This window comes from Alligator mississippiensis, chromosome 10 (genome assembly GCF_030867095.1).
Source record: "Alligator mississippiensis isolate rAllMis1 chromosome 10, rAllMis1, whole genome shotgun sequence".
NCBI classification, from domain to species: domain Eukaryota; kingdom Metazoa; phylum Chordata; order Crocodylia; family Alligatoridae; genus Alligator; species Alligator mississippiensis.
In genome coordinates, this window is record NC_081833.1 from 20,507,675 (window position 1) to 20,533,161 (window position 25,487).

At 52.2% G+C, this 25,487-nt stretch overlaps 2 protein-coding genes across 6 annotated transcripts in view; one reads left to right on the top strand and one right to left on the bottom strand.

Annotated features, from left to right (window-relative positions):
• The first annotated feature begins 574 nt into the window (after positions 1–574).
• Positions 575–6,593, top strand: PIK3IP1 (phosphoinositide-3-kinase interacting protein 1). Of its 3 annotated transcripts, XM_019493648.2 has the most exons (6): positions 575–705; positions 807–923; positions 996–1,112; positions 2,965–3,150; positions 3,288–3,366; positions 5,017–6,593. In XM_019493648.2, exons 1-6 carry the CDS (start codon positions 639–641, stop codon positions 5,222–5,224), a joined length of 774 nt encoding a protein of 257 aa, XP_019349193.1. In that variant the 5' UTR covers positions 575–638; the 3' UTR covers positions 5,225–6,593. The 3 variants fall into 3 exon arrangements, with proteins under 3 accessions (XP_019349193.1, XP_019349194.1, XP_059569248.1); XM_019493649.2 differs by lacking the exon at positions 996–1,112 and having other exon boundaries at positions 579–705; XM_059713265.1 differs by lacking the exon at positions 807–923 and having other exon boundaries at positions 586–705.
• A 953-nt stretch (positions 6,594–7,546) lies between these two features.
• Positions 7,547–25,487, bottom strand: part of LIMK2 (LIM domain kinase 2) — a 36,571-nt gene continuing 18,630 nt past the window's right edge. For all 3 annotated transcript variants that reach the window (XM_006266983.4, XM_014593652.3, XM_006266984.4), the window contains 14 exons: positions 23,517–23,652; positions 21,941–22,050; positions 21,467–21,655; positions 20,827–20,932; positions 19,831–20,027; positions 18,866–19,052; positions 15,377–15,463; positions 14,405–14,536; positions 14,053–14,109; positions 13,793–13,858; positions 12,752–12,926; positions 10,409–10,464; positions 9,343–9,500; positions 7,547–9,097 (listed from right to left, as the gene is read on the bottom strand). In XM_006266983.4, the coding sequence (XP_006267045.1) occupies positions 8,941–9,097; positions 9,343–9,500; positions 10,409–10,464; positions 12,752–12,926; positions 13,793–13,858; positions 14,053–14,109; positions 14,405–14,536; positions 15,377–15,463; positions 18,866–19,052; positions 19,831–20,027; positions 20,827–20,932; positions 21,467–21,655; positions 21,941–22,050; positions 23,517–23,652 (1,813 nt within the window). In that variant the 3' untranslated portion in view covers positions 7,547–8,940. The remainder of the gene's footprint in view (positions 9,098–9,342; positions 9,501–10,408; positions 10,465–12,751; positions 12,927–13,792; positions 13,859–14,052; positions 14,110–14,404; positions 14,537–15,376; positions 15,464–18,865; positions 19,053–19,830; positions 20,028–20,826; positions 20,933–21,466; positions 21,656–21,940; positions 22,051–23,516; positions 23,653–25,487) is intronic.

Here is a 25,487-nt window from a genome sequence, read left to right on the forward strand (position 1 = left end):
TTTATCTACGGTAAGTGTCTAAGAATAATTCACTTCCCCTTCAGCTGCAGAACTGAGGTCCTCCAGGACTCTGCAGCTGGACTAAAAAAGTACAGAAACTGCAGATCCAGGTCTTAAATCCTATTTTTTAACTGAGCATGTAAGCTGGGCAGGGTGGGGGAGGGAAGCAGTGGCTGTAAAGCAAACACGAGGTGGTGTTAAGGGCAGCCCAGCAGTGTTGGTAACAGCAGGCAGCTACAGGTCTAGTAGCCTCCACTAAGTTCAGTAACTAAGATCTGCCTCTAAGACATGAAAGGAAGCTCAGGCCTTGCCCGGCTGGGTCCTGGCCTATCGTCCGGGGGAAGCCGCGAGGGGAGCAGCTGGGCCGGGTCTCGCCGCCGCGCCCCGCGGTGCCCCCCGGCTACTCGTGGCCGCGCCTTCCGGCGCTAGCTCCAGACCCGCTGCCCCGCGGGCGGGCCCGGGCCCAGCCCGGGGGTGGGGCCGGGCGCTCCCCGCCTCCCGCGCTAGGACCCGTTGGGGCGGGGCGGGGCGGAGCGGAGCAGATCGGAGCTGTTTACCGAGCGGAGCCGGGCAGGGCGAGCGCAGCGCAGCGCGGGGAGCCGCTCTCCCGGCCCGGCCCGGCCCGGCCCGGCGGCAGGATGCCGGGCTGGTGGCGCTGGCTGGTGCTGGGCGCCGCGCTAGTGGCCGCTGCCCGAGCCGCCGAAGGTGGGTGAGCTAAGGCGGGGCCAGGCCGGGCCGGGGCCGGGGCCGGGGCCGGGGCGGGGGCAGCCGGGGCGCGATGCACGGCGGCGCTTCTCTCTCCGCAGAGTGCGTCCGCGGCTCCGGCGTCTCGTACCGCGGCGGCCAGCAGCGCGCGGCCGGCGGCGCCCCGTGCCTCAACTGGCTGGACGTGCAGCGCGGCTCCGGCGCCGCCCTGCTCACCGGTACGTGCGGGCTCGGCCGGGCGGGACCCCGCGGCGCGGACTGATCCTGACCCTCCCCCTCCCGCCCCGCAGTGTCCGAGAACCACAGCAGCTGTCGCAACCCGGACGGCGCCGCGACGCCCTGGTGCTACGTGCGCGGCGCTGCCGGCGGCCCCGAGCGCAGCCCCTGCGCCATCGGCCCGTGCCCAGGTGAGCGGGGCGGGGCGGGGCCGGGCCGGGCGCACCGCACGTGGGCAGGGTGCTTGTCCTCGCCCCGCCCCGCCCCCTGCGTCGCGATTGGCCCGCGCTGTCTCCAAGGCTCGGGCTGCCTGTTCTAGGGTGATGTCACCCAGCCCTGCGAACCTGGTGTAAACAGCTAACGTCACACCGGGGCGGGGCCAGGCGCATCCCCTGGCTCCGCCCATCAGTCGTCCCCGCCCCCCCGGGAAAGCCCGCCACGCCTGGCTCGGAGCTGCAGGTCTCTTGTCAGCACCTCGGAGCCCCTCTGCTGCATCTCAGTCCCAGACTGGAGCAGCAGTAATGGGTGTGGGCACCGGCGTGTCAGAGAAGCTGTTTTGTAGGCAGTGCTCCAGCAGCCACAGCACAGACTGTGGCCTGTGCCCCCGGCTCCATCCATCTGCCTGCCCCGTTCCCAGGACAGCCCACACTCATCCCTCTGCACTGTCTTTGCCCATAGCTCCCCTATCCCAAGGCAGGAGAGGGATGCTGGCCTTCCCCCAGCCATCCTAGTCTTTCTTGCCTTGGCTGCATCTTGGTAAGAACAAAGCAGGCCATGCGTTTCCTTTTGGAGGGCTTTTATTCAAAGCCATCAGTTCCCTTAGGTCTGGGGAGTACTCTTGCGGGGTAGGGGCAATAACCAACCCTTCAGCACCACGCTAGGTGATGGCTGCGGTGCCAGTGGAATAAACCTACCTGCCAGGGCTTTCCCACTGCTTCTCTTCCCCACGGCCAGCCTGGGCTCTGCACCTCCAAAGTCCCCGTGCAAAGCCATGCCCTACTGCAGTGACCCCTGCTTCCTGCCCCTTCCTAAGCCCCCCCATCGCTTCCAACGCATCAAATGTGGACTTTGCTGCAGAACCTCAAGGCAGGGACGTCTGCAGCAGAGGGGTCTGAGACCCTTTGGGAAATGGTGGGATTTGGTCATACCCGGAGTAAAGTGGTTTGAGACAGAGTCCCCTTTGTGTGGAGCTGGCCCAGCCAGGCAGTGGAAGCACCAGTCCTCCTGGTATGCCCTTTACTGCTCCCCGGTGGCCATTTGAAATGGGGCCTAAGGGTGGCGAGCCCTGTGAATAATACTTCTCAAGGTTATTTATACAAGCCGATGGCTAGCAAAAAAATTGAGACTCCAGTGCCCTGAGCTGCTGTCCTTTTCCACCTTTGTCAGGGCTGTGGAAGGAGAGATGGATGGTGGAACTATAGCACGATAAGACTTAACCATCTGCAGTTCCCTTGTGAATTCTTGCCTTCCCTTTCCCATCATATCACAGTTCGGTCTTCAGGGAGTGCTGTTCAGTAGCTGGCTGGAAAGGGGTGGGGGAGGCAGCTCCCTCCACAAAGGCCTCCTATCTGTATTAGGAAGATTGAGGGAGGAGGGAATAAAACAGAGCAAGAAAGAGGGAGGGTTCTTGAGAGGGCAGAAGATGGAGCTATTGATCATCTTGCTCATTTCTGTTCGGAGCGCCTCGACTTTTCTCTGTATATTGAACTGTAGAGATGCATGGAGTTACTGGGTGGCCCTTCAAATACCACTCTGTAGAACAAGAAGACACCCAGGTTTCAGCCTCACCTCTGCTCTCTGTCTGGGTTGGGTCTTTGATTACTTCCTTTGAGTGCCAGCAGCAGTAGAAGTGCAGGGGGGAGACCACACTCTCCTTCTGGGGGAGCAGCTGTAGCAACACCTAAGAGGAAGTGTGAGAGCTTGTCGGTCTGAAGGTCGCTCAAGGTCCCCAGTTCTGAGTCTGAAACTGTTTCCTGCCTCATTTACTAGGCATATCACTTTAAAATAACTGGTTTATGCCGATCTGTTTTTCCCCCTTAACAGCCACCACTTCCACAGCAGTTCAAGTCCGTACAGATGGAGCTGAGGTCGCTCAGGAGCTAGACCAGGTGTTTGAATCTGCTGATACTTTGCCATCACGCAGCGAGGCAGCTGCTGTACAGCCTGTCATTGGGATCAGTCAGAGAGTCCGGATGAAGTCCAAGGAGAAGGAGGACCTGGGGACCGTAGGTGTGTATGACTGCCTTCAACCACCCTCTGGCTCCCAGGGTACCACCACCAAGACCCACAGAATGATGCCTCTAGAGGCTAAAGTGCTGCCTTGTTCCTCACTTTGCCTGTTCTTGTCTTCCCCCTTCCCCCAACAGGCTACGTACTGGGGATCATGATGATGGTGATAATCATTTCAATTGGAGCTGGCATTGTCCTGGGCTACATCTACAAAAGGTGAGTGACTCCTCAGCTCCCAGGAGCTTGTGTGGGTTGTCACTTGTGGCACCGGTCAAAACTCCAAAGGAGCACATTTAAATAACTAGGGACTGAGCCAGGTATTGCCCCCATGTCAGAGAAGGCCATGCCTGAGACACTACCACTGTGCTTCATAGTGTCTAGTGGAGTCGTTACCACTTCCACAGTGAGATTTTTCTGTAGCCTAGGAAATCTCACTGCCATGCTTATGCTGCGGTTGCTAGGCACAGTGCCTGGGGGTGGGGAAAGGGGCCTCCTGCTGCCTGCGCTTCCCCATTATGGGCCTGTCATTGCAATTCCCATGGCACTTGATCCTGGGAGCTACAGCTACTCGGGACCTAGCAGGATGAGGTCTTCAGCCGGATAATTGAGTGGCTGCCTAACTACTAGAGCTGTAGCTCAGCCTCTGTGCTATCTTCAGAGAACAGAAGTGCTTCATACAGATCTCAGGCGTCCTCAGCCTGTCAGGGATGGCCTAAGCCTGGGATGCTTGAATCTGTCTAGATATACTAGAGCAGCAGGGAGGGATTATCCCCTCTGCACAATGCCCTTTACCCAAGCAGTCAGCTCTAGCCAACTGCATGTTCCTAGGAGCCCAGCTCCTGCTCTGTAGTGCTCCCCTCACTGCTTGGAGGTTGTGGGCTCTCAGGTAAGGACTGGAGTCTCTCTAGGTCTAGGCAGCCACCCTCCTGCTCAGCTCTGTCTGCCACCACCATTTGACCAGAACAGGTGGCCAGGGGCTAAGGAGAAGCTTCATCTCACTAGTGCTCACAGAGCTCCCAGGTCCATCAGTGCGCTATGGGGTAGTTTTTTCACTCTGCTATGTGTTCACTGACACCAGTGAAGGCTGGACCTTTCAGTGGCACAGTCATTACTGCAGGTCTCGGCCTCTCTGTTAGTCTGGGTTACAGAAGCAGACTCTTCAAGGGACTGTCAGTCAGCCCACGCTGTATTCCAGAGAGCAGGGAAATCCTCGGGGAAGAGCTTGTAGGAAACGCCAGAGCAGCGTAACCAGTGTAACTGAAGGAGCTGGAGTAAAGACAGGGAAGGGCATTGGGTTGCATGGAGGCTCCCACCAGAGTTTGCTGGAGCTTGCCTTGTGCTCACTGTTGTGCAGATCGCCTCACACTTGACCACAGTCCAGCAGAACAAGCCCTTTCCCAAGCTAGGACACATCCTTTAAGTAACAGATTTGGAGAGCAGGAGTGCAGGGAAGGGGTTACCATAGGCTGCAGCACAAGAATCCTTCTTCCCACTGAGGTTGATTCAAGGCAGCACTGAGCTCTAAGGGAGATGCTGCCAGGGTGGTGACCAGAACCTCAGGCCCCCTCCACCCTGTCAGCTCCTCAGGCTGGGAGGCAGCTCCACTGCAGCAACACAGGAGGGCTGGTCTCACATCCCCACTGCTACTACTGCAGGAAGAAGCCTGGGCAGAACGGGGAGCTTGCCTACTACCTGGCTCTGGTGCTGCCAAGATCAGAGCCTGGTGTGATGGCAGGGGCTGAAGGGAAGCCCAGCTCATCTACATTCACTGCAAAAGCTTGCAGGGGTTACAACAGCAGCACCCTCCTCTCTGCTGCACCTCCTTGTGCCCTGACTGGCTCTCAGTCTCCTTTACTTCCTGTGCAGGGGGAGAGATCTGAAGGCGCAGCAGGAACAGAAGGCTCAGGAGCGGGAAATGCAGCGCATCACGCTGCCACTCTCTGCTTTCACCAACCCCGTGTGTGAGCTGGTGGATGAGAAGACAATTGAGGTACACACCAACCAGACACCTGTGGAGGAGACGCAGGATGGCAATGTGCCCCTCATGGGCCAGGCAGGCACTCCTGGGGCCTGAGCAGCCAGGCCACAGTGACACAGGTTGGACCTACCACAGTTCCAGCCCCTGGGCTCCCACTTGGGGACATGGAACCTGTTTGTGTTTTGTTTTATTTTTGGTGAATGCCAGGGATAGACGGGACTTGCAGATGTGGCACAGCAGGGGCTGGGGAAGCACCAGCTGGCTTCTGATGGCTCCGCTCCTTTCTCTTTGGAGCGAGAGGCCAGGCCTGCCATGGGCCCCAGATTCCATTACCCCCGCATGGTCTTGGCTTCCTCTTCACTGTTCCTGTCCTGTAGGGAACGGTGCACGCTGTTACTTGCATTTAAGCCTGGAATCCTAAGGGGGAAACCTTTGCCCTGACTCAGAGATGATGGAGACTTGGAATAAAGCGGTTCCCTCTCATGGGTGGTAGCTGGGATGAGGCCCTCCCCTGTCCTGTGGTTGGGTCACACTGCAGTTCCCCCCACCCTGGGAGAGCTAGAGGTCATTTGAACAGGCAGCAGTTAAACAGAAGGTGACAGCTTGACTGGCAGCAGAAGGCATTTGGGCCTAGGGTAGTGCTCCAGTAGCTTTCTGGGAACAGATTTCCCCACGCTACTCAAAACAAATCAAGGTCTTCCAGGGCCAAGGACATATTCTCACTCTCCTGTGCTGGTTCTCCCAATACTCAAGAGTCCATATGGGCTGTCTGCTGGGACTCCTGCCAAAGCACTTAGATCAAGCAAGCCAAAGGACAGGAGCAGTGCAAGCAGAAACCATGCTAAGCCCTGGGTGCCTGTACCTGTTTCTGAATTCCTGTCAGATTTTCCAAGGGCTGCTTCCTGACCGTGCCGAAGCCAGCTGCAGCGTGAGCTCGGCAGGAAAGCAAGGACCAGCACAGCAAGCACTCAGCAAACCTGCTTGCAAGCAGAACACAACACAGTAGCTTTGTTGCAGGATTGGCGACCTGGGCTCTGGCTCCTGTACCCAGCCTCCCACATCTATGCAACAAAAGCCGACAGGCAGGTTGATAGGGGAGTTGCTACCCCATCTCCTTTAATGGCCAAAGGCCTTTAGTTTCTGGGAGTTGAGGGGGTAGTTAGGTGATAAACTCCCCTGAACACCTACAAAGAGCTAAGCAGAGCTGCAGCCATTGCCAGCCTACAGGGTTCAAGCCATCGTAAGCTCTCCTAGCCCTCTGCGTGACAACTGAGGGTAGAAGAAACGCAGCATGTAACAGCAAAGGTTTTAGTGTCAACATTTATTTCAAAGAGGGAAAAATACTGAAGCTTGGTTATTTTTACCGCCTTTGAATACCATTTCTTTGTAAATGTTTTAAATACCTCATGAGTACGAGATGGGGCAGATTGTGCCACCTTGTATTAAAGCTTAACAGAGAATGAAAGGCAGCGTGAACTGTAGTGCCTGAACTTGCTGATAAGCAGTGATGCCGTAACTGAGGGGCACAAGAGCAGCTGGGTGTTCTTTAGGGGGCGAGCTGCACTAGCTGGCCAGCTTTGAGGCCTGCAGCCCCATGCCAGCCAGCAGCAGACTAGTTTGCTGGTTGGTCCTTTCATGGCTGCTCTTCCCCAGCAGGGCCAATGCAAAGGAGCCAGCCCAGCCCTAAGCAGAACCCAGCCCTTGGGGGAAGCAGTCCCTTGGGAAGGTGACACTGTGGATGCTGGCATGGTCCCATTTTAGAAAAGCCATGTTCCTGAAAAGTAGCTGCCTGCAGCTCCAGCCCAGGCCAAGGGTGGTGACTAAGCAGGTTAGCTCCAAGAGAGATGACTTCATCCCTCCTTGTTCTTTCTTCATCTGATGCGAGGGATTCTGTTTTACTGCTGCTCAGGGTCAAGCCCAGGCCGCTGGCTCTGTGCTTGGAGAAGCTGATGCAGGCACGGAACAAGTCAGGAGGCTACAGTGGAAGAGAGCAGGACCCAGCAGCAGAGCCAGCTTCACAGCTGATACAGCCACACTTGGATTTTGATCTCCCTCTAGAGAGCACTTTCCAGCTGTACATCTCAAGATGCAGGAGCACTGGGTGTCATTAGCCCCTTTTACGGTAACGTACCAAGGGTTGTTCAGAAGCCCATCCCAGCTCGTAGGCAGCACTGCGCTGGGCAGGCTTCAGAGAAGCCGTCTTCACTTTGGTCTGTTCCACTGGACACGGGAATTCTGAGGTCAGGGTATTGCTCAGGCCAGGCACAAGGGCGCCCAGCTTTCTCCATGCCTTTTTCTCAAGTACCTTCTCAAATAGCAGGATTTCCCAGGCATGTCTGCCCTGCTGAACTAGAGGGCCAGGTGCCCAGCAAGCAGCACCTCCTCTTAGTTATAAAAACTCGAGAAAGGAGACAGCCATGGTTCCACAGGGTACATTTATTGCTTTTAATTTAGTCAGAGAACAACCGTTGAAGTCACACAGTTCATGTTCCTACCCGCAAAGCGCTCGAGTTGCCCTCCTTTGAGTTCCCCCTCACAGTCCAGCGCGGGAGGAGCAGAGGACCAGCGCTCTCAGTCAGAATACCCAAAACCCACTGGACCCAGCCACAGACCTCCCCCGACAGGCGGCAGGGAAGGCCCCACCATTTCTAGGACACAACCGCACGCTCAGTGCTAGCAGCCACATCTGCTCCACACAGGATTTCACACCATGTTCTAGCCCCTGCAGGGATCCAAGTAACAGCAAGTGACACCTGCTCCCAGCACAGGCAGCAGGTAGAAGTCAAGAGGGCAACAGCACTGGAGTTGGTCTCTGCAGCCAGCATCTGCAGGAGCTCCCTCTACAAGAAGGTGAAGTTAAAGCAAGAGGTCACCTCCCCTTCCCAAAAGCCTCAACAACTGCACTGGCTCAGCTGGGTTCTGGCTGTACCCTGCTTGGTCAGGGCATGAGGGAGCTGCTGGGAGCACTGGGCCATGCTCTGCGCTGGAGGATAACAATGAATGCACTCCCAGCTGTAGTGTATTTCACAGGGGTTGGGACTTGGAAGGCAGTTGTGCAGACTGATTCAGAGGAAGGTGGCATCTGAGCAGCTCAGACTAATGGCCTGTTGCTGGCCCTATCTTAGCTTCAGCCGCATCGTACTGCAGAGCAGAGCTTGGCTGTAGTGTTTCCAAATGGCTCTTTGAGGTATTTGCAGGGGGTGTGAAAAGACACTAGAGTTACCCACAGGTGGCCACTGCAATAGAGGTGCTCCAGTTCCTGGAGCTTCTCCACAAGGAGCCAAGTTCCCAGCCTGGGGCCAGCTCTGGAGCATCCCCAGTGCACACTGGGTGGAAGCAAGGCAGCCGGGCAGAGATGCACTCTCCGTTGTAGTGAATTCAACAGGTCTCCTATGCAGTGGTCCAGGGTGGGGGCCTGCCAGGGCCTAGTCCAAAAACACAGTTCCTAACAAAGGAGGCTTCCTACAGCAACTCCCTTCCTGGCAGAGAGGCCAGGATGATTTCACAGCTTACAGTCACATGTCAAGTTCAATCCACCACAGCAATGAGGATAGTGGGGCCTGGAGCATGTGTGGAGCAACCTCCTCAGCGCGGCTGGCAGGACATGGTCCCTTACACTTCCAAGACGTGTCATCAATCCGCTGCAAACCCACAGGCCGAGGAGAGGGAGCACACAGGTGTCACAAGGGAGGCGATGCAGCAAGCATGTGGCGTGGTGCCCTTGAATGCCCTGGAAGTGGCTGAAGTGCCTCTCCCTACCTGCTGCTCACACAGGAGCCAGTGGAAGTAGCACCCACAGCAGGACAGGTTGCCTAGGTGCTGTTTGCTGGCAGCTTGTCACGGCTCAGCCCATACTGCACATTCACATTGTGGTCCAGCTCCTCCAGCTCAGATGGGAGAGGAATGCCCAGCTCCCCCAGGTACAGTGAGAGGGCTTCAAAGGAATCCTCCAGCTTTGAAAATGGGGGCCTGGGAATAAGAGCAACAGCACACATGAGTGGGCAGCAACACCAGAGCTGCTCCAGTGGGATGGGAACGCTGCATGCAGAGAAGCATCCCCCCAGGTCCAAGCCCACATGGACAGGGAAACAGGCCAGCACCCGCTGCCAATACTAGCTCCAGCACAGGGGCATGAGAGTGCCCTCCCTCTATGGCTATCCTGAGGTATGGCACTTGAACAGAGCTACGTCCACCCATGCCAACCCACAGCCCACCTGCTCTCCGGTTCCAGTCGGCAGCAAATGGCAGCCAGCGGGAAGAAGGCTGGGGGACAGTCAGCAGGGACAAACTTCTCCCAAAAGAGCTTGACGTTGAGGCCAAAATCCAGTGTGCGAGGGAGGCAGTCAGGGTCAGCATACACCTGCCCTATGATCTAGGGAGAGAAGGAAGCCACTTACTCTCTGGTGCTGCCAAGAGGGTAGTAGACCCCAGGGAAGCATTAGTGACCAGCAACAAGAGGGTGAGCTAGGATGGCACCAGCACCTGCCCTAGAATAGAGCTGCTTACCTGATAGAGCAAGCAGAGCATCCACAGCAACCCAAGGACCACACCCACCCCAAAGTGCCAGCTGAGCCTGGCAGTACATCTCCTATGGGAGGCGAAGGGCAGGCCAAGCCCACTTCCTCCCTAGGGGATTGCTGCCAGCAAGGACAGGACAGTCTCAATGCCCTAGCACAGGCAGGCAATAGCAGTGCATACATGCTGTCCTCAATGATTAAATCCCCATACCCATGGGGGAATGGCCTCCGCTTCAGCTATTTGTCAGGCTGCCACAAGCCCCTCTACCCCACCCAGCTCAAAGGTTGAGAGGAGAGGTCACTGCAAAGCCCTACTTGTCCCAAAATACCTGGCAGGAGCAAGCACCCCCAGCTCCGGGGTCTCCCTGCTGCAGGCAAGTTAAGATCGCAACAAAGAGAGAGGGAAGAGGAATCTCGGCTCTCAGGAGATCTTTGCACTAAAGCAAGCCAGCTAGTCCCATCCCCTCTCCAGCTCTGGCTCCCAAGTACAGGGAGGGAGCTCTACCACTGGACCAAGGGATTATGGCAGAGACCCCCTCATCCCTCTGCTTATGGAGAGTGAAGAGATGGGGGAGGCAGGAAAAACTCCAAGTTCTGGTCCCAGTTCCAGTGCAGTTGTGCCAGGAGCCCCAGGCTCAGCCACACAGAGCTGCCTCCCCTAATGCCCGGGGCAGAAAAGACAGAACAGGAACAGGACAGGCTGCAGGAACAAACAGCTTTCAAAAACACCTCACGAGACCGGCTCTGCACAGCCTGGCCTTACCTCACAGAGAACAATCCCAAAGGAGAAAATGTCCACGGTCTCATCATAGCTCTGCCCTGCAGGAGACAACACAGGAGACCTCGTGAGTTGGCACTCCCAGGGACAGGCAATCTGCCTGGCACCCACAGCATACCAGCCCAGGCCCTGATCAGCAGAAGACAAATTAGTGCTCTGGGCAGAGACAGCCAGGCCAGCGAGGGGTCCAAGGTGCTCAGTGCAGCTGTTCTTTCTATGAAGGTAGCATCCTTCTCTTTCAGCAGCACCCCAGTGAGGATGGAAGGGAGACTGGACTGCCCTGCCCACAGATACACTCAAGGGATGTTCTGCAGAGCTAAGCCCTCATCCCCGTTAGGGTGGGCAAGATGGAAGAAAGGAGCCTCCATGCCAACAAGGGGGTCCTAGTCTACCAGAGCAGCCATCAGTCTGCCCATCATCAATGGGAGCTGTTCTTAATTTCAGACAACAAACTCACTTACTAGCGCCCAGCCTTCTGGAAGCCACTGCAGGAGGTGGGGAGCATCCACCTCTGGGCAGAGGGAGGCCACTTCCTGGAGGATTCCAGGCAGCAGAGTTAGCCAGCAAAAGGTGCAGTGTCTCTGTGGCAATTTCTGTGACACAGTAGATAGCCAAGAGGCAGAGCTGCATTTCTAGGGCACTTGAATCCATCCTCAATGGCCAAGGACCTACAACTAACATCCAGTGGCTGCATGGTGGCTTTGATTATGACAAGAGCCATCTCCATAACTGGCATCTTACTGGCCTTGGGCAGACAGGGTGGGAATGGGATGAACCTTGGAACCTGAACTACCCTCCTACCAAGCAGATGGGACAGGATGCACAGAGGGCTGGAATGAAAGCTTCCACTACCATAGCTGTTCTGTGCCTACCTAGCTCTTCACCACCATAGGGGCCCACCTTGCATCTTCCGTGTATTTCAAGAAGGTCTGTGATACAGCCTGCTTCCAGAGGTGCTTGGGGGAAGGGACACCCTGATTCAGCAAGAAGCAAGCAGCTATTAGCATCAGCCCTGGTGAGCTGTTGCCCATGCACATCAATCATCAGTCACTGACTAAGAGCTGTCTGCAGAGGAAGCTGAATGCCCAGTTCTGCAGCACTGATTGCAAAGGCACTAAATTCTGCAGACAGCAATGCTCCGAGGCAGAGAAAGCAGGTCTCAGCCAACAGCAGTCAGCAGGCTGGTGAAAGCAGCCTGCATATTGCAGGGCTTCTGCCTCCCCAGCCAAGCCTGGCATTATGGCAGGGCCCAGCCCACCTCTGTGAAGGAAGCAGCCCTGCCTCCCCTCAGGATGCAGTATCAGGGTAATCTCTACTGTGCTTCATGGGCCATCATTCTCTTGGCAGGTGCCCAGTACATGCAAGTTAGCATGCCAGCATCTCCTCTCTTCTGCCTCACTAAAGTGGTTAAGGATTTGCCCTGCTCCAAAAGGTCCCTACCACATAGGCCTCAGGGGAGGAGCAGGGGCACAGATAAGGTGGCACCAAGCAGACAAAAAATAGAATGAGGATGGGGGAGAAGAGGCAAGGCTGTAACCCAGAGCAGTTCCTTTCCCAGGGCACCAGAATGGCTGCTGTCAAAGGGAATCAAGGCATATTGCCTGGAGCATAAGTAGTTCCCCGTTTTCCCTTGCTGGGCTTTGAGGGCTGGTTGTCTTCCTGCTGTGACCTTGTCATAAGCTGGCCCAGTTCCCTAGAGAAGTTTGAGATGACTGTTCCTCCAGGTCCTGCATGGGCAGACCATCCCATCAGGAATCCATGTCTACTCTTAACACATGTCAAGCCTCTGTGCCAAAGATCTGCCCTCAGTCAGTTATTCCCCTCCTCACCCTGAGGCCTGGGAGAACCCAGTCACAGGTGGCTGCCCCTCATGTCCCCTCTGGGCCTGTCTAACAAGCTAGAGGACAGCTCTGACCTACAGACCTGCTTGCTGTGACTACAAAGTTCACTACATCATGATCAGAACAGAGACACACCATCATATTTGATCCAACTAAGGTCAGATCCCATTCTCTAAGTCTCTATTGCTGTCACCAAAATCTGGAATTGGGGCAACTTTAGTACCACTGCCTTTGCCAGCCAGCAGGGAGCTGTACCTCACTGCTGCCAGGAGCATGGGAGGCAACAGGAGCTCAGCAGGACTGAGACACAAAGCAGAGGTGGGCCAGCATATCTCCATATTTGAAATCAGCTCACTCCTCAGCAGATCTGAGGCTCCAGGCAGCTAACAATTTTAAGTACAGTCAACAGCCAGAATTTCTGCTATTCCTATAAACTCTACCTCATGCCTGGAGTGACCCAGCACCTGCTCCAACAGGGGCAGCTTACCATTCAGCATCTCTGGGGCCATCCAGTACGGATTCCCCACCACAGTGTAGCGCTTCTTCCTGTCGCTCTTGCGCAGGGTGCGTTTCTTGGCTGATGGCTTCTCCAAGGTGGGTTTCTTCCTCTCTTCCACGATCAGCCGAGAGAGACCAAAGTCAGCAACCACAACAGTCTTGTCCTACCCAAGGGATTTAATCACATGTAACTGAGTGCTCTCAGCATTTCCCCAGAGTGGCCCATTAGCAAAGTGCCAGGAAACACAATACTTGTAGACTGCACATGACAGCACTGCAAGAGCCGTATCTGTGAGGAAGCCTCCTCCAGCTAAGTGGTTGAGTGGAGTAAACAAGGGAACCTGCTGACAGAAGTGGGAAAAAGAAGGGAGAGGGGACCCAGTGGACAAGGAAGGAAGAGTCCAACAAGCAGGCAAGGGAGTTATCTAACTGGTCATTTAAACCTGATCACAGTTGCCAACACATTTGGCTTTTTCCATCCAGTTTGTCTCATTCTAGCCAGGAGTCTTTCCCAGGAAACTCACTCTGCCCAGATCTGATTGTGGGGTTTGAAGCCACAAAGCTCAGCCAATACTCTGGCTAAGTGAACACACAGACAGGACTGAAGACACAAAACTCATAGGTGAGATTCCATGGCTACAGTACTATGCAGAGAGTGCCCCTATGGATCTCGGACGGTAGTGAACACGGTGCACTGTAGAATCAGAGGAACAGCAGCAACTGCAGAGTGCAAGGTTTGAACAGCTCTGGAGCAGTACAGGGTGGAGAAGCAGAGGGAAACAATTCATCAGGGGTGGGATGGAGGAAAAGGTGAAAGCAAGATAAGCAAACTGTACAACAGTCCTTCCCAGGCTTATGTCCCAGCCAGACTGCCCAGCCTAACAGAAATGCTATACAACTGTATAAGGGATAGTCCTGGACTTGTGGGGAGACGGCAAGATGTATAGTTGCTGCAGAAAGCTAAGCATAACATGGAAGAAGTCAGAGAGAGGATAGGAGACAGGGGACCAGACTCCAGGGCACAACTCACCAGTTTGATCAGGCAATTATGAGAGTTCAGGTCTCTGTGAATGATGCACATAGAGTGCAAGTAGGCCTGAAACAGAGGAAAGAGAATGGCATTAGCAGGTCTCCCATGAACACAGCCCTTGGGACTTAAGCCCTCAGCACATATCGTACACCTCTGCCTATTGTAAAGCTTCTTCAGCCCATTACAGATTGCACTGTCACATCTGTTAGCCCTAACCCCTGGCAGTTTGCTTCTCTCCCAATCAGAGGGTTCTGGCTCACCATTCCTGAGGCAATTCCTTTGGCAAAGCTGACCTTCTGCTGCCAGGGAAATGGGTCCTGCAAGACAAGGAACCTTCAATGGTCACATCAGCCAGGTGGTGCCAGCCTTTTAGGGAGACTAAACATCTGGGGAACATAACACAGCCCTGCAGAGTGAGGTACTTTCTCCAAGGACCAGTTAGAGGAGGGACAGCTTCCCCCTGCTTTAGGGAAACTGGCTTCCAAGGGGAGACGGAGAGACCAAGGCCTGAACTGCTGAGCTCCCGCAGGACAGTCCATCTGAATTCAATGCTGTGCAGGCAGTATTACACCCTGGCTGGAGATCTGTCAGGACACCCAGGAAGGCACTCACCGCATTGCGGAGAAAGTCTTTCAGTGTCCCGCCATCAATGTACTCGGTGAGGAGGTTCAACTTCTTGTCCTTGTACAGCACGCCAATGAATTTCAGGACATTGGGGTGATCCAGGCTGCGCATTACTTTCACCTGTGCAGGCACAAACACCCCAGCCTGAGACCAAGTGGGCCCCACTAAAGTTCTGTATCCTCACCTTGGGGGAAGGGGAATTGTTCCATTCTAGGAGTTGCTGGCAAAACATTACACTTCCACCAAGCCCAGCCTCGAGGTATTGGATCCCCTCCTGCCCCTTCATTCTTTTAGCAAACTGGCCCATTCCCAATATTCCAGGAGAGCACACCAAGCCCTGGTTACAGCATAAGGGACAGGACTTCTACGGTACAGCTAGTATGTGCTTGTAGCTGGAAGGGAAGCATTAGGATGAACTGGAGGCTGCCTTTAGAACATGGAACACAGGATTGGAAGGGACCTCCCAGACTCTGCTGCCCTGTCCCTTGCATTTACAAACAAAGTCTGACTTTGGAAACTTGGCAAGCAGGCACCAAGGGAACAGGTCAAGAATGCCTCTCGCATGTATTATAAACTGCACACCACTCAGGTCTGAGCCTTCCATTAATATTTCTGTTCCACAACACTAGCTGTAAAACCTTGGGGGACAAGGCCAGTACACCTACACTAAAAGATTGCCCAGCCTATTAGGCTAAAAGTGCCTTTTAGCATGGAAAATGAATGAACTGGGAGTCTAATCTATGTCTGCTTTTATTTTAAATTAGTCATATTTAATGGTGGCAAGCATCTGGCCAGATGTGTTCTCTCTCTCACATGATCTTTCCCCTTAGCAGGCCTGGTGCCTGCAGGATTACCAACATGTTACTCCAGGATCAGGATGCCAGTGGGAGCAGGGAGGTGGGCAACCAACCCAGTGGGAAGCAATGGCTCGGTTGTCCTCGCTCAAGACCTTGCTCCTACCTCTGTCAAAAAAGTCTTCTGTGTTTCCTCATCACAGCGAATCAGCTCCTTCATCACCATCACCTTCCCTGTTGCTTTGTGAGTCACCTGTTGGGAGACAGATACTGTTTCTGCAGGAAAAAGACTAGGGATTGTGGAGATCTGATGCTTTCATGCACAGCTTCCCAAACCACTGGGGCACAAGGGTATAGGACGGAAGTGGGGAGATGGAGAGAAGAGGCCATTCAGGCAGGATCCAAGGAGTTATGGGAACTGCTCTGAAAACAAAAGGTTTGCCATAAAAATAAAATAAAAGGATTCCAGAAGTGATAAATGGGTACAAACACAACTCGGGGCCTGTCTAAGGGCTATGCCATATGGCCACCTAAAAACCTCAGTAGGTGATCCTCTTCAACCAGCACAGAATGTGGCTGTGCTCGGGAGGATGCTACAGCCTCAGCTACTAGCATTAGCTCTGCACTCCTACGTGCCTGGAATTTTCATGCAAGACTGCACAGACACCATTAAGCATGTATACAGCATGACATACAAGGCCTATCAGCTTTACACTCTACTAGCAACGTTCCCAGTGACACTGTGAGGCAGGCTGAGCAGCTAAGCAATTCATCCCAAGTTCCCCAGATTCCTTGATGCCTTCTGGTTTCTGCTCAATGGTGTCGAAGACTTGCTCTTTTGCCAGGCTGTGCTGGGAGGCACAGGCTGTTTAGTTCAGAGAAGCGGTGATCAAGTTCCCATACTGCAGTCTGCCATGAGGTTCCCAAAGCACTGGCAGGCAAGATGCATCTACAAGTCTCATGGCCTCACAGGGTCATATCACCAGGCCCTTAAGTGCCCCCAAAAAGTGTGCCAGGCACTTCCTAAGAGCCACCAGCCCCACCCAATATTTCATGGCTTTATTGCACTGCATTATCCAGCCTCAAACTCAAGAATGGCAGATCTCCAAGGTAAAATACCACCCCAACTCTGAAGAATCACAGGGCAAGTTACCCTGCAGACCTTCTCCCCTTGTTGGCTCAGTCAGCAGTTCAGCTTAGGTTGGGGTGCTTGGCCCGCAGAGCCATGCCATCCAGCCTACAGAGTTCCCTACAGGTCTGAGAATTTGGTAGCAGGGAGCAATAAAAGCATTTGCTAGAAGTGGCATGTGGGGCAATCCTGCAGCACAGAGGTGAAGGTAGCACAGGCCTCAGTCTGACAGTGGAGGGCAGCATAGGGCCTGGTGCTGGCATGCTAACCCCAGTCAGGCCCATGCCAATCATCCAGCTCATGCCACCAAAAAGTTGAGCACCACTTGTTTAGGTGGATCACTCGACTCTGCCAGGATCTCTGGACACCTCAACAACCATCTTCTCTCCAGAAGTAGAAGATAAATGTTCTGACCACACACAGAGCAGCTGCTTCCATCCACAGAAGCTATGGATGGAAGTGAACCAGGATTCTATGGAGCCCAGCTAACCTGTCTATGGGAGGGGGGAGCAAGCTCTGTACGTAGCATGAAAATAATTTTGCTTAGGGGAATTTGTGGAAAACTGCATTTTTTTCCCCTTAGTGGCATGGGGGGAAAGCCCCCTTGCATTTAGGCTTGGAATAAGTATGCTAGAAAGCTCTCCCTGGTGCAAAACTGAAATGGGAATGAATGTCACTGCAGATGGGAAAGGGATACAATTAAAGGAAAACATGCAAGAGTAGGCAGGGTTTCCACAGGGCAGGGCAGGAGTGGGTTGAATACAGAGTCCCACACAGCCTCCCATCTGAAGCTCAAAAGAAACTATAGTTCTTGTGTTTCAGACTTTACACTGACTGTAAAATCCAGGAGAATCTCTCCAGACCTTCTACCTCAGCATCTAAGGAAACACAAGACCCACCTACAAGACTATTCTGCTGACCCAAAGGGCCAGCAGAATAGAATTCTGCTGGTGAATCCACCACCCTCATTCAACCAAGATACTGTACAGCTCAGTAGTGCTGACCCAGCCTTTGCAAAGCCCTGCAGCTTGCTTTAACCAGAAACTCAGAGTCAAGAGTTTGTAACTGCATTAGCTGCAGAAAACTTAAAAATGTCTAATCCCACTGCCCTCCTCTTATCAGTCAGGTTTCACATCATCAAGAATGACTATTTCACAGTTGTCAGTTGTACAAAAGCAACCATTTCCCCAAGTTCAGTCTCAAAATATCTATTCACAAGACAGATGTACCCATCACATGGAAGGAACCGTCTTCATATGTTTGTGAAGTTTCACAGCAAGTCACTCCCGGAACTTTAAAACTATAAGTTTTCCTCTGGTCTCGGGGAGAGGAATTGTAAAACAAATGCCAGCCTGGAAAGGGACCACTGGCCCAGAGTTTGGAAAACCATGCTCTATTGGAAAGACCCCTGCACTTGCGTACTATATACAACCTTGAAGAATTTGACATTATTCTGTGCTAGGTTGAAAGCCCAAGACAGGGTGCCTAATACACACACATTGTCCCTTCCAATGCTCCCATCCTAAGTAAAGCATCCAAACATTAGCAGCATGTCAAGACACAACACACCTTCCAGCCAGAAGACATCAGAGAGGTCTAAAGCATACTGACAAGAGGTGAAGGGAAGCTATGTGGAATTCATAAGTTGCTGCATCAATTACACTAAATAAGATTAGTGCAATTATGGATCTCAATGAGGGGGTTTCTTCAGCGCATGCATCAAAATGGGACCACCATTAGCCAGTGGAGCAGAGGGAAAATGCCTCTGAGCTGTAACTCAGTGGAGATGCAGATGGCAAAACATGCTGCAGACAAAAACAGTTTTGCTTACCTGGCCTAATATTTGTCTATGAGCAGAGAAGAAGAAAGATATGCCCATTAGTACAGGTACCATATACCAAGGACTGAAAACAGTGTAGTCTAGGTTACAAAGCACTCATATTCCCAACAAAGCACAGCAGATTACTATAGGAGTAGCAGAGTATATGAACCACTACATATGATGAAGCAGAGGAAGATGGTGCTCATCACTCCTTGACAGGTAAGCTGCCCAGATGTATCTTGCATTGAAGGAAATAACCAATATCAATAAAAATAAACAAATCCAAAAATGGATTTGGAAGTTGAGTGGGCATCTTTAGAAAGACAATGCATTATGCAATGATGAGGATTTCCCCCCCACCCCACTCCCCTCTCCCACTCCTCCTGCAGGTTTGACCCACACATGGGAGGGCTAACCAGATACAGCCACGTGCAGTATACCAGGCTGATATACAAGCCAGGCTGCAGTTTCAGGGTGCAGAAAAACCCTCCAGCAAAGTCTAATCCATCTCTCACATTAGCTACATTCAAGTTAAGTGAATGAAAGAGAACAGAAGACTATGGGTATGCCAGAAGAGCTAGTTAAGTTCCAAGAACCAAAGCATGACAGAGAGGAGAGGAAAAAGTCACTTGGGATTTGCTGTCGTGTTTTCAGGTTTTTGTAAGCTACAGTCAAGCACAGGCCTCCAGGTTTGCCCCCCTCACCTTAATCGCTTGTCCAAAGAATCCTTTCCCCAGTACTTCACCATGAATCAAATCACAAGGCCGGAAGATCTGTTGGGAATAGCTGGAGGAGGAGCGCAGGGATTCAGAGCGACTGATGTCTCGGCTCAGAATGAGGGGCTCCTTCGGGGAGCTGGGACCAGGAGACTTAGAAATGCTGTTGCTTCTCCTGAGGAGTAAAGCAGACCAGAAGATCTGGGACGCTGCTGAGGAAGTTACTTACTCTAAACCCATGGCAGTGGCAGCCATCAAGCTTTGCAGAACTGTGAAATCTCCTAAGCTGGAAGGTCCTGCAGCACATACCCACCCACACAGTTACCACCAGATATGGCCAGAGCAGCCTCACTGCTGGGCTGCTTTCCCAGCCACACATCGGATAGTAAAGATTGTGCCTTCCACCTAATCAGTGGCACTACCTCAGATGAGAAGCTACTTCTAATTCCAAGTGAGGGCTCAGGTGTCAGGGAGAGACTCACCTAAACTGCAGTGTGCACAAGGTAAGGGCAGCAGAGTGGGGTTTACCCAGGCTGGGAAGGGAGGGTTTTCTAGAGCTGCAGTCTCAGGCCTCACTTAGCAGGGCACAGTCACGTCCCTCAGAAATTGGACCTTTCAGGCTTCTGTTTCTAAGAGGTCACAATTTTTACAGCCCATCATTAAGCTTTTGTAATAACAAATCACTACTACTGCACCTGGCAGCCTGAAGGGGAAAGAACTGCAAAGGGAACCAGAGGGCCCATTGGCTGGAGCAACAGTTCCTATCAAGATTGGACTTATTGCATCTCCAGGCACTTAGCCAAGCTCCAGAGTTGGCTAAACATGAGCAACTGAACAGGAACTATAAGCAGGGTGCTGCACCCCCAGGCTATTGAAGTGGGGCAGCTTCTAGAGGGCCTGGCACTCTGGCGCGAGAGGCACTAGCTGGGAGGCTATTCTTCCTGGGTTCGTACCTGAGGGAGCGCCGGCGCAGCGTTCCTTCAAGGTTCTCCTTGATATCCAGAGGGGAAATGGGACGAGGGGAAATGGGAGTTTTGATGTGGACTGGGAGCCGAGAGTCCAGCCGCAGTCTGTCCAGTCGCTGGGAGACAGGGTCATGTTCGATCAGCAGCTGCAGTGTCTGGCTTGTCCTGCGGATCAGGGCCTCTACCTGCAACAAAAGCCAGGGGGCAGGGTGATAGCACAGGAGAAGGACTACTCCAAGCATGAAGCCAGATAGACACCCTCCACAGATTGCTTGAGTCAGGTCACTCCAGAGCTCTGGCTTACAAACATTCAGGCTCACAAGACAGCTTCTCACTATAGAGAGAGCCTTCACTGCTCTGATCAGCTGCAAGAAACCAAACTCTCTTTTTCTGCAAAGCAGCCAAAAGCTGCACCTGAGATTCCATCCTGTCTGTTGCTGGCAGACAGCTCAGAGACTGACAAAGCTACCCCAAGATCAGAATGCAGAGCCAACCACTGTCCACAAAGTGGGGAGGGAAAGGAGTGGTTCAAAGTCTCTGCTAATGCCAACAGTGGACAAAATTCCCTTGTCTAGTGAACACAAGGGTGGTCTAACCATCCACTGACAGCATCTGGTTTGCACTGCAAGCAATTCACTGGGAAAAGCATCTCAGCAAACCCAGACACCAAGCAAAAGATTATTAAGTTCTATATCTAATTATGACTGATCAGCAGTTCCTTAAAACCAGGTCTGCCTCATGATACATGCGAGCTGCCTGCATTTCAGTGGCTTGGTCAAGCACCCACCTCATCTCCAGGCTACCACCTTCCAGATTCCTGACTGACACCAGCTTACTCTGAGCTTCTTTCAAACCACTGTCTCCCAGCTGCTATTTTCACCTTCACAGACTCTGGCTTCAAATGGATGGACAACAAAGGCTCTTGCAGGAAAGAGAAGGAAGAATACTGAGGTAGAAGAAAGTTGGACTCCAAACAAGACTCACCTCCTCTACTTGCAATGTGCGAATCGGGGCCCCATTGATTTCCAGGATCCGGTCCCCAGGATGTATGGCGTTTCGGACATTTGGGCTAATGTGCAGTCCATTGACTCTAAATGTAATGAAAATCATACTGGAAAACTCCTCAGACTAAACACTGATCATGAAAGATGAACAGAGCTCTGCTCCTCAAGAAGCTTTTTCTTCTTTAATTGGATTCAGACATGAAGTGACATTGATTTGTTGATGAATGTTAAGTTCCAATGACAATCGTTTTGTGGTGCTAGTGTCTAAGCTAGCGTAAAGAGGATCCTCTCTTCATGTACAAAGATGAGAGGAAAGTAAACAGCAGACTCGGGGAAAGTCATTAGCTTTTCTGATACCACAATAACCATCCTAAGCACTTTTACAGACAGGCAGTGGAGGACCCCAAATTGAGTGGTTACCTCCAAAGCTAGACAAAAGTGTACAAGATGACAAAACAATGACCAGCCAACACACACTCAGGCTGCTATGATCATGAGATTCTACCTTGGCAATTAAAGACCCTCAGGGAAGTTACAGAAGCTCCACTTTCCCTTGCTTGGCTCCGGCTGTACAGACATACAGGTGCCCAGCATAGCCACTATGGCCTCCTCATACTCACTCTTTCACCTGGACACTGGCAGCATAGCTGGAGCAACCCCCTTCGACAGACACTGAAAATCCTCTCTTTCCATCAGTGGCTGCAGGCATGGAGATGAGGGTCAGCGTGTAGGGCAGCTGCTCACGCAGTGATTCTGTAGAGTGTTTCTCTATCATCGGTGCCAACACAATCTGGTTATGACACTTTCCACTAGGAAAAAAGCAGAGAGTCACTTTGGTCCATCTTATCCCTTCCCTGCATGCATGGGTCCTATTGCTCCCAAAAGATGAGAACTAAACTCTCATTCTCAGCAGCCATCAGTGGCCCCACGCAAAGTGTCTTTGGCCCTAGAAATGAGATTGCAAGTTCCCCTCTGGTAGTGGAGCCAAACTGAGCTACCAGGCAGAATGAAGGTGGCTTAGAGGTACAACAGACAATGGCATGCACAGTATCATTCTGGCAGTGAAGAATGGAGCTTCACATGTCTCATCTTACCAGTAGAGAGTGGAGTGCTGCACCAGTGCATATGTGTCTCCATCTTCAATGATCACCTTGCAGCTCATGCAAGCAAAGCATTCTGGATGGTACTTGTATTCTCCAGCTACCTACATGGAGAAGCAAAGGAGGTCTGATCAAGCAGGGGTCCAGTTATAAGGAAACTGGGGAAGCTAGACTGTACCTACTGTTGATGTTACATTCACACAGAGTCCGAGACTAAGCAGTACCCTTATACTAGATAGGGGGCTGTCAGCCCTTCCCACGATTCCTGAGCCTCCTGCTCAGTGCCACGTTACAACACACTGGGCATATCTACATGAGATGCTTAATGCACAGTAGCCTAATAACACCATACAGTAGTGTGCCAGGAAAAAACTGTGCTAACACACTACTGTGCAGTAAACGTCACTAAAAACCCATGCACCAGCACTCCTGCACAGTAACTCTAGTTACTGCGCATTTAGTTAGTACTTCTTTAAGCAAGTACTAAATTAAAATGTTCAGTAATTACTACGCACTAACGAACTTGTAGATGTGCCTGCTGTTTTGTAACCAGCAGGCCAGCATACAAAGTAGCAGGTGTGGTCTTTGCACTCGTGCAAATTTTGGCAACCGTCAGGCAGCATTTTGGTACGAGAATGAGATTAAGCTACCGGCTGAGTTATTGTGCGAGGCTGACAAGTATATACCAGCCTGAACTGACAGATTTGCAAGATGGTTACTCCAACACATAAGATTCAGATATTTCTGCAGGCAGCAGCCAGAAAGCAGATGTGGGTCTTAGGGAATACTGTGCTTTAAAAAACAATAAAAAAACCCCCCAAAACCCAAAAATCCAAACCACATTGATTTGTTCATACTCCATGGCCTGAAGGACTTCCTGAGGGAGCTTGCCCTGTTGGTTTTATTTTGTCAACAGTTTTAATTAGTAGTGAGAATTTATCTGCATTATTTTCACTAGCAGATGCCACCTCTGCCCCTGGACTAGGGTTTGTTGACCAGAACTGCTTTTATTCAGCCTCCACCTCAAGTACCTGTCATGTTTCATTCAGGACTGAGATGACTCAAACACACAAGTACAGTACAGTTTGGTAGAGCAATGCTGAGTTGTGTTTTGGGCATGCTAGTAGTGCTTCAACACTTCAGAAAGCCTGAGGGATTGCAGGGCTGCCAGGAGCCACTAGAGGGCACAGGAAGACATTTAACCACTTGTTGGGCAATTTTGGAAATGTCTTGTCCAGGACTGAAATTTGACAAAAGGAAGCTCCCAAAAGGCAAAGAGCAAGACTACTACACCACAGTTTGGTTTTGAGCTACGGGAGCAGAGTCCAAGACCCCACTGCTTTCACTTGAAGCACAATCTTGGAATCAGAGCATAAAGCACTTTTCCTCAGTTCCTTGCTTCACAGGCCTAAGTTAAGACTAATCAGCGTCCCTTTGAGATGAAGAGCTACTGCACATTCTTAAACACCAGCTCTCAACGGCTCCCACCCAATTTTCTGTAGGCAGCAAGTACATGACTGACAGGAACTCCACAAGGGACTGGGAACAAAGAGGCCTGCAGAGGTCTTACCATTACCGGTCCAGTCATCAGCAGAGAGCAGCCATGGCAGGATTCCCCAAATTTCCCCCAGTAGTCTTTGTGACAATACAGCTTCCCATCCTTCTCATAGTACCAGTTAGTGAGGGGGTCTTGACATTCGGAGCACCTGGAAGAAGAAAAGGGACATGACTACAGCTGGCAGTCTCATGAACTGCTGAGAGTAGCAAGTTTCCCTCCAACTGCCCCATAAAAGTTGCCCCAAAGAAAGGACACACTTCACTGTGTAGGAATCCTGCTCCCAATGCTTTGAGTAACAGTGCTGCTGCTCGCTATGTCTTGACTTAAAATGCATCTACTTTAAGATGACACCTAGCTTCCCCACTTTGGTGACACCACAAACCTGTGGTCTGTGCTGCCTTTTTGTTAAAGAGGCTTAGCAACATGTCATTACTTGTACCCTGGTCAGTCCTAGCCGTAAGAGAATTATACCCCTTCGAGTCAGAGCTGCTGCCCCATGCCCCCCTGGTGGAACTGTGGGGGGCAAATCATGTGGCAGAATCTCCAACAAGCACAAGAGCAGCAGGATCTCTTTCCTGGAGCACTCCCACCACAAAGGCAAATGAGGACCAGCTCTGCTCAGTACACTGGACACACTCCTAAAGGGCTACTCCAGAACTATCCTTTCAGTAACTAGCTTTACAAGACCTTTTACCCTTTAACACTCATGTCCCTCCCCCCAAGCTGTAGCTTTTCCTTCTACATTGGTAATGGTCAACAAGGAAAGCAGGAGTCCTTATTTCCACAGGTCTCAAAGCAGTTCAGACACTAGCCTTCAGCATATCAAGTACAGACCAAGTGACTTGTCCCAAAGGGGACCTGCAGCAGAGTCATGAATGGGTCCATCTCTGAGCCACACACATGGTGCTAAGGACACTGCTGCTCTATCTTCATGTGGTGCATAGGCTGAGGGAGGGTTTGCCATGCAGTGGTACAGTTGCATCCAGCCATGAGGTCTCAATGGGACTCCACAGCTAGCATGGTCAGGCTGCTGAAAAATTCAAGCTGAATCCTTCCTCCAGCTCACAGCAGCACTGTCAGCCCTCACCAACCAGAGAAGCAAGACTGGCTCTGAGATGAGCCACCAGCTTGAAAATGTGGAACAATAGGCAGATCAGTGATGATTAACAAAGGTTCAAAGCATTACATTGACAATGGCCTTGCCAACATGACTTGCCTTCCTAAGGCCCAAGAGGAGAGCAAAGGTGGCTTTAGCATTAGTAATGGGATACATTCTCATCTGGGCTGGTACTGACCAAAAAGCTACCTATGCTCCGCTTGTCATTTTAGCCAAATTTGCAAATGCTCCACAGCACAACAGACACCAGTTCACCATGGCAGTGGATGAGGGAAAGAGGACAGAGAGATGAGATCTGTTCTCACTCCCCTAGAGGCAAGCATGCCACAAGTGACACAGGCAGCCTTTGCATGGCACACAGCAGAACAGGGAGGGAGCAGGGCACAGCATTAGATAGAACAGAGAGCAGAAAGCAGAGCAGACTGGGCAGAGGAAGGGGATCAGACTGGCACCTGGAAAGTGCAGGGCCTACTTTGTGACATGACTAGAGCCCCTAGTCTCTCCCCTACCACCCCCATATAAGCTACTGGCACCCACCTCCTGGTTTAAAGCCCCCAGCATCATGTCATCCATCAAGATGACTACATCCAGAAACCTCACGAAAACGTGAGCTTTGGATGGACTCAGCTATGCCATGGGTGTTGTGCACATGGGATGTAGAAGGAGAATGTGCATTAAAGAAAGGAGACCCAGATTCTGCTCCAGCATGGAAAGCTGTTTGCTCCATGTCATGTGGATGCAGAAAGAACAAGGTGAAGCTGTTTACAGTTTGTGTGCAGTTTGAGGGAAGTGACTGATTTACAAGATTCTGACTCTTGTTTCCCTGGAGGGACAGGAATGGACTCCCTGAAAAGCAGTTCACTTTC